This window comes from Salmo trutta, chromosome 29, assembly GCF_901001165.1.
Source record: "Salmo trutta chromosome 29, fSalTru1.1, whole genome shotgun sequence".
Classification (NCBI taxonomy): domain Eukaryota; kingdom Metazoa; phylum Chordata; class Actinopteri; order Salmoniformes; family Salmonidae; genus Salmo; species Salmo trutta.
Window position 1 is genome coordinate 786527 of NC_042985.1, and position 12682 is coordinate 799208.

Here is a 12682-nt window from a genome sequence, read left to right on the forward strand (position 1 = left end):
GAGGTTTCCAGAACTCCACAATACTTTTGACCTGATAAGAGGTTCAGGAACTCCACAATACTTTTGACCTGATAAGAGGTTCCGGAACTCCACAATACTTTTGACCTGATAAGAAGTTCCGGAACTCCACAATACTTTTGACCTGATAAGAGATTGAGGAACTCCACAATACTTTTGACCTGATAAGAGGTTCCGGAACTCCACAATACTTTTGACCTGATGAGAGGTTCCGGAACTCCACAATACTTTTGACCTGATAAGAGGTTCAGGAACTCCACAATACTTTTGACCTGATAAGAAGTTCAGGAACTCCACAATACTTTTGACCTGATAAGAAGTTCCGGAACTCCACAATACTTTTGACCTGATAAGAAGTTCCGGAACTCCACAATACTTTTGACCTGATAAGAGGTTCAGGAACTCCACAATACTTTTGACCTGATAAGAGGTTCAGGAACTCCACAATACTTTTGACCTGATAAGAAGTTCCGGAACTCCACAATACTTTTGACCTGATAAGAGGTTCAGGAACTCCACAATACTTTTGACCCTATAAGAGGTTCAGGAACTCCACAATACTTTTGACCTGATAAGAGGTTTCTGGAATTCCACAATACTTTTGACCTGATAAGAGGTTTCCGGAACTCCACAATACTTTTGACCTGATAAGAGGTTTCCGGACCTCCACAATACTTTTGACCTGATAAGAGGTTTCGGAACTCCACAATACTTTTGACCTGATAAGAAGTTCCGGAACTCCACACTACTTTTGACCTGATAAGAGGTTCAGGAACTCCACAATACTTTTGACCTGATAAGAGGTTCCGGAACTCCACAATACTTTTGACCTGATAAGAGGTTCAGGAACTCCACAATACTTTTGACCTGATAAGAAGTTCCGGAACTCCACAAAACTTTTGACCTGATAAGAGGTTCAGGAACTCCACAATACTTTTGACCTGATAAGAGGTTCAGGAACTCCACAATACTTTTGACCTGATAAGAAGTTCCGGAACTCCACAATACTTTTGACCTGATAAGAGGTTTCGGAACTCCACAATACTATTGACCTGATAAGAAGTTCCGGAACTCCACAATACTTTTGACCTGATAAGAGGTTTCCAGAACTCCACAATACTTTTGACCTGATAAGAGGTTTCCGGAACTCCACAATACTTTTGACCTGATAAGAGATTGAGGAACTCCACAATACTTTTGACCTGATAAGAGGTTCCGGAACTCCACAATACTTTTGACCTGATAAGAGGTTCCGGAACTCCACAATACTTTTGACCTGATAAGAGGTTCAGGAACTCCACAATACTTTTGACCTGATAAGAGGTTCAGGAACTCCACAATACTTTTGACCTGATAAGAAGTTCCGGAACTCCACAATACTTTTGACCTGATAAGAAGTTCCGGAACTCCACAATACTTTTGACCTGATAAGAGGTTCAGGAACTCCACAATACTTTTGACCTGATAAGAGGTTCAGGAACTCCACAATACTTTTGACCTGATAAGAAGTTCCGGAACTCCACAATACTTTTGACCTGATAAGAGGTTTCTGGAACTCCACAATACTTTTGACCTGATAAGAGGTTCCGGAACTCCACAATACTTTTGACCTGATAAGAGGTTTCCGGAACTCCACAATACTTTTGACCTGATAAGAGGTTTCCGGAACTCCACAATACTTTTGACCTGATAAGAGGATTCCGGAACTCCACAATACTTTTGACCTGATAAGAGCTTCCGGAACTCCACAATACTTTTGACCTGATAAGAAGTTCTGGAACTCCACAATACTTTTGACCTGATAAGAGGTTTCCGGAACTCCACAATACTTTTGACCTGATAAGAGCTTCCGGAACTCCACAATACTTTTGACCTGATAAGAGGTTCAGGAACTCCACAATACTTTTGACCTGATAAGAGGTTCAGGAACTCCACAATACTTTTGACCTGATAAGAAGTTCTGGAACTCCACAATACTTTTGACCTGATAAGAGGTTCAGGAACTCCACAATACTTTTGACCTTATAAGAGGTTCAGGAACTCCACAATACTTTTGACCTGATAAGAGGTTTCTGGAACTCCACAATACTTTTGACCTGATAAGAGGTTCAGGAACTCCACAATACTTTTGACCTGATAAGAGGTTTCCGGAACTCCACAATACTTTTGACCTGATAAGAGGTTTCCGGACCTCCACACTACTTTTGACCTGATAAGAGGTTTCGGAACTCCACAATACTTTTGACCTGATAAGAAGTTCCGGAACTCCACAATACTTTTGACCTGATAAGAGGTTCAGGAACTCCACAATACTTTTGACCTGATAAGAGGTTCCGGAACTCCACAATACTTTTGACCTGATAAGAGGTTCAGGAACTCCACAATACTTTTGACCTGATAAGAAGTTCCGGAACTCCACAATACTTTTGACCTGATAAGAGGTTCAGGAACTCCACAATACTTTTGACCTGATAAGAGATTGAGGAACTCCACAATACTTTTGACCTGATAAGAGGTTCCGGATCTCCACAATACTTTTGACCTGATAAGAGGTTCCGGAACTCCACAATACTTTTGACCTGATAAGAGGTTCAGGAACTCCACAATACTTTTGACCTGATAAGAGGTTCAGGAACTCCACAATACTTTTGACCTGATAAGAAGTTCCGGAACTCCACAATACTTTTGACCTGATAAGAAGTTCCGGATCTCCACAATACTTTTGACCTGATAAGAGGTTTCGGAACTCCACAATACTTTTGACCTGATAAGAGATTGAGGAACTCCACAATACTTTTGACCTGATAAGAGGTTCCGGAACTCCACAATACTTTTGACCTGATAAGAGGTTCCGGAACTCCACAATACTTTTGACCTGATAAGAGGTTCAGGAACTCCACAATACTTTTGACCTGATAAGAGGTTCAGGAACTCCACAATACTTTTGACCTGATAAGAAGTTCCGGAACTCCACAATACTTTTGACCTGATAAGAAGTTTCGGAACTCCACAATACTTTTGACCTGATAAGAGGTTCAGGAACTCCACGATACTTTTGACCTGATAAGAGGTTCAGGAACTCCACAATACTTTTGACCTGATAAGAAGTTCCGGAACTCCACAATACTTTTGACCTGATAAGAGGTTTCTGGAACTCCACAATACTTTTGACCTGATAAGAGGTTTCCGGAACTCCACAATACTTTTGACCTGATAAGAGGTTTCCGGAACTCCACAATACTTTTGACCTGATAAGAGCTTCCGGAACTCCACAATACTTTTGACCTGATAAGAGGTTCAGGAACTCCACAATACTTTTGACCTGATAAGAAGTTCCGGAATTCCACAATACTTTTGACCTGATAAGAGGTTCCGGAACTCCACAATACTTTTGACCTGATAAGAAGTTCCGGAACTCCACAATACTTTTGACCTGATAAGAGGTTCAGGAACTCCACAATACTTTTGACCTGATAAGAGGTTCAGGAACTCAGTAGAACATTTGATGTGCTGGCCCGGTACTCAGTTCCTGTGAACTCCTGCCCAAGTCAAGCACTGGGTAGTCAGGTAAATCAATTCAATTCATCCAGGTAAGTCATACAGTTCAATCTGCAATGACATGAAGAATGAAGCCACACTGTTCCAAGCCAACAGCTGGGTGTTGCTAGGGGCTCCCTCCCTCCTATAGCATGTCATTATGCCATGGTGTCTGGTGTATGGCAGCCTCCCACAACACAATGTGTTTGTTTCATGTGACACTATTACACAATGACACACAGCAGGTCTATAGTGGGGGGTGAACGGGCGTGGGAGTGGTGAGTGGTGTGTGGGGGGGGGGGAGTGATATATGGTTCCTGTGTGAAGGGGTACATGTCTTCCATTATGCATCAGTGTGTATGTCATTAGATGTCCAACGGGACGGAGACGGGGGACGGGTTGGGCACCCTATACCTTATAGTACACTTTGGTGAAAAGTAGGGCGCTATATAGGGAATAGGGTGCCTATTTTTTTCAAACCCCTTGAGAGAATGGGAGAAAGTGGATGGTGGTGGCTATATTCATGTGAAATATGTCCTAGTGACACTCTAAACAGGACCAAGTCCAGAAAACAAGTCCTTTTTATAAACACCTCAATATGATTTAGTAATAAGATGACGTGTTTTTGATCATGATGGCACGCAGAGCTTTTGATTTCAGCCATGGGTTAATGTGATCCACGTGTTGTTGTAGAGTCAGTACTTCTAAACATTACACTGGTTACATCTGACTGGTTACGTCTGACTGGTTACATCTGACTGGTTACATCTGACTGGTTACATCTAACTGGTTACATCTGACTGGTTACATCTAACTGGTTACATCTGACTGGTTACATCTGACTGGTTACATCTGACTGGTTAGATCTGACTGGTTACATCTGACTGGTTACATCTAACTGGTTACATCTGACTGGTTACATCTGACTGGTTACATCTGACTGGTTACATCTGACTGGTTACATCTGACTGGTTACATCTGACTGGTTACATCTGACTGGTTACATCTGACATTTCAGTTTCACAAATATGAAATAAAAGGTATTCAAATGCCCCATCCATCCATCCACCCACCAATCAATCCATTCATCCATTCATCCATCCATCCACCCATTCATCCATCCATCCATCTATCCTCCCATCCACCCGCCCACACATTCATCCATCCATCCACCCATTCATCCATCTATCCATCTATCCTCCCATCCACCCGCCCACGCATTCATCCATCCACCCACCGATCCATCCAGAAGCGGTCTCTTTTTGAGTGGAGGTAATCTGGGATGGATGGCACCCTATTCCCTATATAGTGCACTACTTTTAACCAGGGCCCTATTCCCTATATAGTGCACTACTTTTAACCAGGGCCCTATTCCCTATATAGTGCACTACTTTTAACCAGAGCCCTATTCCCTATATAGTGCACTACTTTTAACCAGCGCCCTGTTCCCTATATAGTGCACTACTTTTAACCAGGGCCCTATTCCCTATATAGTGCACTACTTTTAACCAGGGCCCGTAAGGAATAGGATGCCATTTCAGACACTTCCAGTGTGATCCCTTCAAGCAGCAAAACAGATGCAAGTATTTTAGTAGGAGGCTAGCGGGTCACTATTGGCAGGCTCTTTAGGCAATAATATGACCCTAAGATGAAGTCACAAACATTGCAACTGTAGTCGACTCCCACACGTCAGGCAGGGCAACACAGACAAAGCATTATGCCCAGTGAGTACCAGCTGGTACCATCGTCTCCTCTCCTCGTCCTCTCTACGGACTTCATTTGTTGTGTCGTCTTGAAAACCAGGACATGGAACTATATAATTATAAAGGAAAACAGCAAACTGCAAATATCCTCCTGGGTTGTCTGGTGTTGTTTTTACTTTCTATACTTTGTCCAGCTGAGAAACGTGAGTAGTGATGTTCTATTGGCTGCTTTGGTCAGGTGGTCATCTTAGTGTGTTATGAGAGGGGTTGTGGATTGTGGTTTCTTGTTTAATGGGGGGGATACTGTACTCAAGCACAGTGCAATCTGACCTCTATCAAAAATGGTTTTATACATTGATAACTACCTCTGTCACTGTTTCACAGGCCTTGAGGCCTGTACGTCATACTGACGATGGGCCTGATTCTGACTTAGGAAGTTATGCCTTTCCTCCACACGCTAGCCGTGCTTAGGTCAGCTGTTGGCTCACCCGCACCCGCCCGCAATTGCTAATAACCCATCCGCAACCGCCCAACTATATGTGATAAAGTGAACATCTGAGACCCGCACCCAACCCTAACCCACTAATATACAAAATGTGCTGTAGGCTAGTCAGAGACAGCAGAAGGATTTTTTTTAATTAACAGGAGGTGCAGGATATTTTTGTTGTTGCCTGATTTAGATATGTTTCTGCTTATAATTTCCAACATTTTGGTAGGCTATTTGTTAGTCAACTTGTCTATAATTAGATGCAGCTTCTCTTATGTCATTATAAATGGACCTAGAAGATTAAATCAACCCTTGCTCAACAGAATAATGTAATTGATAGATCGCTAGAATGCTTCAATATAGTTGACATCCGTAACGTTTTCTCTGTCATCTCTGATTCTTTCTGCAAGACCTTTAGGGATCAGCGATAAAATGCAAGAAAATAGAAATCTGTGAAAACGACCCAACATGTTTCTGATAAGATTTCAGTTTGGCTTAGATGCATATTTTATGTGTTTGAAATAGTATGAGGTTTTATGATGCTGATAAAGACAGCACCTTCACCTTTAGAGACGGTCCCTATCCACGCTATCAGGTTTTATGATGCTGATAAAGACAGCATCTCTACAGATGGTCCACTACATGGCCAAAGGTATGTGGACACCCCTTCAAATGACTGTATTTCGGCTATTTCAGCCACACTCGTTGCTGACAGGTGTATAAAATCGAACACACAGCCATGCAATCTCCATAGACAAACATTGTCAGTAGAATGGGCCGTACTGAAGAGCTCAGTGACTTTCAAGGTGGCACCGTCATTCAAGCCAGTTCGTCAAATGTCTGCTCTGCTAGAGCTACCCTGGTCAACTGTAAGTCTTGTTATTGTGAAGTGGAAATGTCTAGAAGCAACAACGGCTCAGCCGGGAAGTGGTAGGCCACACAAGCTGACAGGACATGACTGCCGAGTGCTGAAGCACCGTAGCGAGTAAAAATCATCTGTCCTTGGTTGCAACACTCACAACACTCCCTACCGACTGCATCTGGAAGTAATGTCAGCGCAATAACTGTTTGTCGAGAGCTTCATGAAAGGGGTTTCCATGGCTGAGCAGCCACACACAAGACTAAGATAACCATGCGCAATGCCAAACGTCGACTGGAGTGGTGTAAAGCTCGCCACCATTGGACTCTGGAGCAGTAGAAACGCGTTCTCTGGAATGATGAATGACGCCTCACCATCTGGTAGTCCGATTGACGAATCTGGGTTTGGCAGATGCCAGGAGAACGCTACCTGCCCGAATGCATAGTGCCAACTGTAAAGTTTGGTGGAGGAGGAATACTGGTCAGGGGCTGTTTTCCATGGTTCGAGCTAGGCCCCTTAGCTCCATTGAAGGGAAATCTTAACGCTACAGGATACAATGATATTCTAGACGATTCTGTTCTTCCAACTTTGTGGCAACAGTTTGGGGAAGGCCATTTCCTGTTTCAGCATGACAATGCCCCCGTGCTTAAAGCGAGGTGCATACAGAAATGGTTTGTCGAGTAGTGGCCATGTAGTGTATCTAACTACGTATTTGCATGCTGAGCATTCACATACTGTCAAGATGCTGAAAGAAATAAATCATATTTCTCCACTCCTCTTCCCAAGTGAAAATGTAGCTTACATTTGGTTTCGGCCTATCGTTTTACTGCAAGAAATTCTGCAGGAGTTAATATTAAGGCTACGCGAGAGGTTATAGACCTACAATCAGTGTCCAGATTTCCGTTTTTCGTTTAACCCATCAGAATAGTTGAGTACAGTTCCCTTGACACGCCATAGGCATATTCGAAGTCCCCATCTTGTAAATGTCGAATTTAGCGCCTCACAATCATCACACATAACATAGCTTGCTGAAAAGAATTAAGTACAATTTACGTAATAAACCCTTTGAATTTACCGATGTTTGTGGGGACTTTCAGCAGTTTCTAGAGTCTGTACAGTTTCTCCTGACCCCTGTATCTGTGTCTGTTATACATCTCTCTCAGTCTGTACAGTTTCTCCTGACCCCTGTATCTGTGTCTGTTATACATCTCTCTCAGTCTGTACAGTTTCTCCTGACCCCTGTATCTGTGTCTGTTTCACATCTCTCTCAGTCTATACAGTTTCTCCTGACCCCTGTATCTGTGTCTGTGTCTGTTATACATATCTCTCAGTCTGTACAGTTTCTCCTGACCCCTGTATCTGTGTCTGTTTCACATCTCTCTCAGTCTGTACAGTTTCTCCTGACCCCTGTATCTGTGTCTGTGTCTGTTATACATCTCTCTCAGTCTGTACAGTTTCTCCTGACCCCTGTATCTGTGTCTGTTATACATCTCTCTCAGTCTGTACAGTTTCTCCTTACCCCTGTATCTGTGTCTGTTATACATCTCTCTCAGTCTGTATAGTTTCTCCTGACCCCTGTATCTGTGTCTGTTATACATCTCTCTCAGTCTGTACAGTTTCTCCTGACCCCTGTGTCTGTGTCTGTTATACATCTCTCTCAGTCTGTACAGTTTCTCCTGACCCTGTGTCTATAAAAGAGAACAGCACTGTGGACATTCTAGTAGCCAGGATCAACTGTAGTGATGATGTTCAGCTGACCATCACAGAGAACCCTGCGGAGGCTTTCTACCTGCGGAGGACGGACATCATCGCCAAGAGAGGACTGGACTTTGAGGTGAGAGCTCATGGACAATGTATCAAGCTGATCTAGGATCAGTTTTGCTTTGTAGAATACAAAGAATACAAGCAGGGGGAGCCTGATTCTGGATCAGAACTCCTACTCTGAGACACTTTATACGTACAGTGTCAGAACTTTAACATTTATAGCATTTTTAACATGTCACAAAGTGCATTTATTTTAAAACTGTGTTTTCTTCTTGGACAAGTTCAGGTAGTGTTGTGAGATCTGGCTTGCATGCCAACTGCAAAGTAGTTGGACTGGAACGTGGCCATGAACTGACTCAGTTATGGGGTCAAAGGTCATTTTTCCATTGACAAAAAGGTCAAAAGAAAGGTGGAGGGACTATGCCGATGCATTCTGTCTATGATGAGAAATAACTGCTGCTGCTTTTGTGTTTGTTTCCCAGTCCCTGCCCAGTATGGATGATGCTCTGTGGGTCCGGGTGCGCTGCAACAGAACTGGCTCCAGATCAGTGAGTAGTAGTGATGACATGTCTCATGGTCATGGGGCTGTGAGTCCGGGTGCGCTGCAACAGAACTGGCTCCAGATCAGTGAGTAGTAGTGATGACATGTCTCATGGTCATGGGGCTGTGAGTCCGGGTGCGCTGCAACAGAACTGGCTCCAGATCAGTGAGTAGTAGTGATGACATGTCTCATGGTCATGGGGCTGTGAGTCCGGGTGCGCTGCAACAGAACTGGCTCCAGATCAGTGAGTAGTAGTGATGACATGTCTCATAGTCATGGGTTATGTCCCAAATTGTACCTTATAGGGCTCTGGTCTAAAGTAGTACCACTATATAGGGAATAGGGCTCTGGTCTATAGTAGTACCACTATATAGGGAATAGGGCTCTGGTCTATAGTAGTACCACTATATAGGGAATAGGGCTCTGGTCTATAGTAGTACCACTATATAGGGAATAGGGCTCTGGTCTACAGTAGTGCACTATATAAGGAATAGGGCTCTGGTATATACTAGTTCACTATATAGGGAATAGGGCTCTGGTCTAAAGTATATAGGGAATAGGGCTCTGGTCTGTAGTAGTACCACTATATAGGGAATAGGGCTCTAGTCTACAGTAGTGCACTATATAAGGAATAGGGCTCTGGTATATACTAGTTCACTATATAGGGAATAGGGCTCTGGTCTATAGTAGTACCACTATATAGGGAATAGGGCTCTGATCTATAGTAGTACCACTATATAGGGAATAGGGCTCTGGTCTATAGTGGTACCACTATATAGGGAATAGGGCTCTGGTCTATAGTAGTACCACTATACAGGGAATAGGGCTCTGGTCTATAGTAGTGCACTATATAGGGAATAGGACTCTGGATTCCTAAGCATTATTTGGCCTCGCTATTTCTGGGCTGTACCTGTCAATGGTCAAACCATATTTCTGCTCTGAAGCTATGGGTGAAGAACTTCAATGTGTAGAATATCAATTTGCTTTCACATCAAATCTTCAACTCTAAAAATAAGTAGGTTCTATAAAATGTTTTGCTGCTTTCAAATGCAAACTAATAACGATTCACTCTTTTCTAAGGTTTTTATTTCACCTTTATTTAACCAGGTAGGCAAGTTGAGAACAAGTTCTCATTTACAATTGCGACCTGGCCAAGATAAAGCAAAGCAGTTCGACAACATACAAAAACACAGAGTTACACATGGAGTAAAACAACATACAATCAATGATGCAGTAGAAAAAAATAAGACTATATACAATGTGAGCAAATGATGTGAGATAATGGAGGTAAAAGCAAAAAAATGCCATGGTGGCAAAGTAAATAAAGTATGGCAAGAAAAAAAACACTGGAATGGTAGATTTGTAGTTTGAAGAAAGTTAAAGTTAAAATATAAATAATATGGTGCAAAGGAGCAAAATAAATAAAATTTATTTTATTTATTTTATTTTCTAAGGTGAACGTGTCTGTTGAAGTTTTCATTGAAAATGTGAACGATAATCCTCCAAACTTCGCTCAGAGTCATTACGTTCTCCAGGTGAACGAGGTGAGACCATCTTTCATTTACTATATATTTTATAGCATTAGACACTTATATGTGGGCCTAAAAATGCAATGGTGACTATGTTATGATGACTATAGTAATAAACTACTTGCACCCTTCATATAATACCACATCAGTTTGTATGAATTAACTTTCCAAATCGGTACATTTCCAAGAAGTAACATTTGTGTAACATAATATGTTGATTCTGGGCCCTCTCTCCCACAGCTGACTCCTGTGAACACCAGTGTTGGTCGGATAGAGGCCACAGACATTGATTCTGAGCCACTGTACTATCGTTTAGAGTCAGCCACGGTAAGACCTTCCCTCCATCACCGATGAACACCATCACTGATCTGTTGATGCTGCTGTCTTGGTCCAGCTCTTTCCTGAAAAATAGCTTTTTTTTTTATCTCAACAAGACTAACCTGGTATAAATAAAGGTTCAGTCAAATCATTGCTCAGCAGTTAGGAGATTAAATAGACACGTTTGTCATTGTTGGTGTCACCAGAACAGGTATCTACGACTGGAGAATGCCAACACCCCCAACATACTGGTGCAAAACATCATTGACTACGACTCCATCCAAAAGATCTCCCTTGTCTTACATGTACAGGTATACTGTTCTTTACATTCTGCCCTACTGTTTATGTGAAATGGGATTTCAAAGTATTCTAGAAATATACTAGAATCTGTAAAGTGTTCAAGAAATATACTAGAATCTGTAAAGTATTCAAGAAATATACTAGAATCTGAAAAGTATTCTAGAAATATACTAGAATCTGTAAAGTATTCAAGAAATATACTAGAATCTGAAAAATATTCTAGAAATATACTAGAATCTGTAAAATAACATAATCCTATAGTAGAGAACCAGGATCTGCTGTCCTCAGCTCAATGCCCCTTGACCTTCTTTGACAATCTATGAATACCCTTTCCCAGGACACGTATAACGTTTCTGAGTCTGGCGAGCCTTCGTTCACTGCTGTGGTGACCATCACGGTTAACGTGAAGGACATTGACAACCGTCCACCGTGGTTCCAGCCCTGTGTCAGAACCAACCTGGGGATAGCCAAACTGTGTGTCAGCTCCGGCTACAGGGCAAAGGTCAACCTCACAGAGAAAGAGGTGTGTGTTACAGTATATATGTGTAACTGAACAGAGAGAGGTGTGTGTTACAGTATATCTGTGTAACTGAACAGAGAGAGGTGTGTGTTACAGTATATCTGTGTAACTGAACAGAGAGAGGTGTGTGTTACAGTATATCTGTGTAACTGAACAGAGAGAGGTGTGTGTTACAGTATATCTGTGTAACTGAACAGAGAGAGGTGTGTGTTACAGTATATCTGTGTAACTGAACAGAGAGAGGTGTGTGTTACAGTATATCTGTGTAACTGAACAGAGAGAGGAACATCTCTTCTTCTTCTTGTTAAAGTTGACCCGTTCTGCTTCATCAGTCCACATCGCACATCTTATAGAAGTGCAACATCCACTTGTAGAGTACTTATAGTGTATTTTAGTAATCGCGGTGAGTTTGATTTAGCGTAGAGTTTGCACTTTTGGGACTATTCAATTGGTTCCATTATGTATTTGTATTCACATACAGTATGTATTTGACCCAGGTCTGTTGTTGTCCACAGGATGGTGCTTTATCTCTGGAGCCTGGTCCGTTATACGCCAAGGATGGAGACAAAAACAGGAGTGAGCTGATCAGCTACAGGATACTTAGAGGTACAACGGGTTGTTTATGTTCTCTCCACAGTAATCTAGTTGTGATGTTCTCTCCACAGTAATCTAGTTGTGATGTTCTCTCCACAGTAATCTAGTTGTGATGTGCTCTCCACAGTAATCTAGTTGTGATGTTCTCTCCACAGTAATCTAGTTGTGATGTTCTCTCCACAGTAATCTAGTTGTGATGTGCTCTCCACAGTAATCTAGTTGTGATGTTCTCTCCACAGTAATCTAGTTGTGATGTTCTCTCCACAGTAATCTAGTTGTGATGTTCTCCCCACAGTAATCTAGTTGTGATGTTCTCTCCACAGTAATCTAGTTGTGATGTTCTCTCCACAGTAATCTAGTTGTGATGTTCTCTCCACAGTAATCTAGTTGTGATGTTCTCTCCACAGTAATCTAGTTGTGATGTTCTCTCCACAGTAATCTAGTTTTGATGTTCTCCCCACAGTAATCTAGTTTTGATGTTCTCCCCACAGTAATCTAGTTGTGATGTTCTC

The 12682-nt window shown here is 42.1% G+C and overlaps 1 protein-coding gene across 2 annotated transcripts in view; it reads left to right on the plus strand.

Annotated features, from left to right (window-relative positions):
• Window positions 1–5098: 5098 nt before the first annotated feature.
• LOC115166722 (cadherin-related family member 5) overlaps window positions 5099–12682 on the plus strand; it is a 33570-nt gene continuing 25986 nt past the window's right edge. The window contains exons 1-8 of one of the 2 annotated variants that reach the window (XM_029720439.1): window positions 5099–5461; window positions 8266–8438; window positions 8851–8916; window positions 10364–10453; window positions 10679–10765; window positions 10963–11067; window positions 11394–11579; window positions 12092–12182. In XM_029720439.1, the coding sequence (XP_029576299.1) occupies window positions 5362–5461; window positions 8266–8438; window positions 8851–8916; window positions 10364–10453; window positions 10679–10765; window positions 10963–11067; window positions 11394–11579; window positions 12092–12182 (898 nt within the window). In that variant the 5' untranslated portion in view covers window positions 5099–5361. Of the gene's footprint in view, window positions 5462–8265; window positions 8439–8850; window positions 8917–9920; window positions 9990–10363; window positions 10454–10678; window positions 10766–10962; window positions 11068–11393; window positions 11580–12091; window positions 12183–12682 lie in introns of those variants that run through there. The other variant, XM_029720440.1, reaches the window with a different exon arrangement.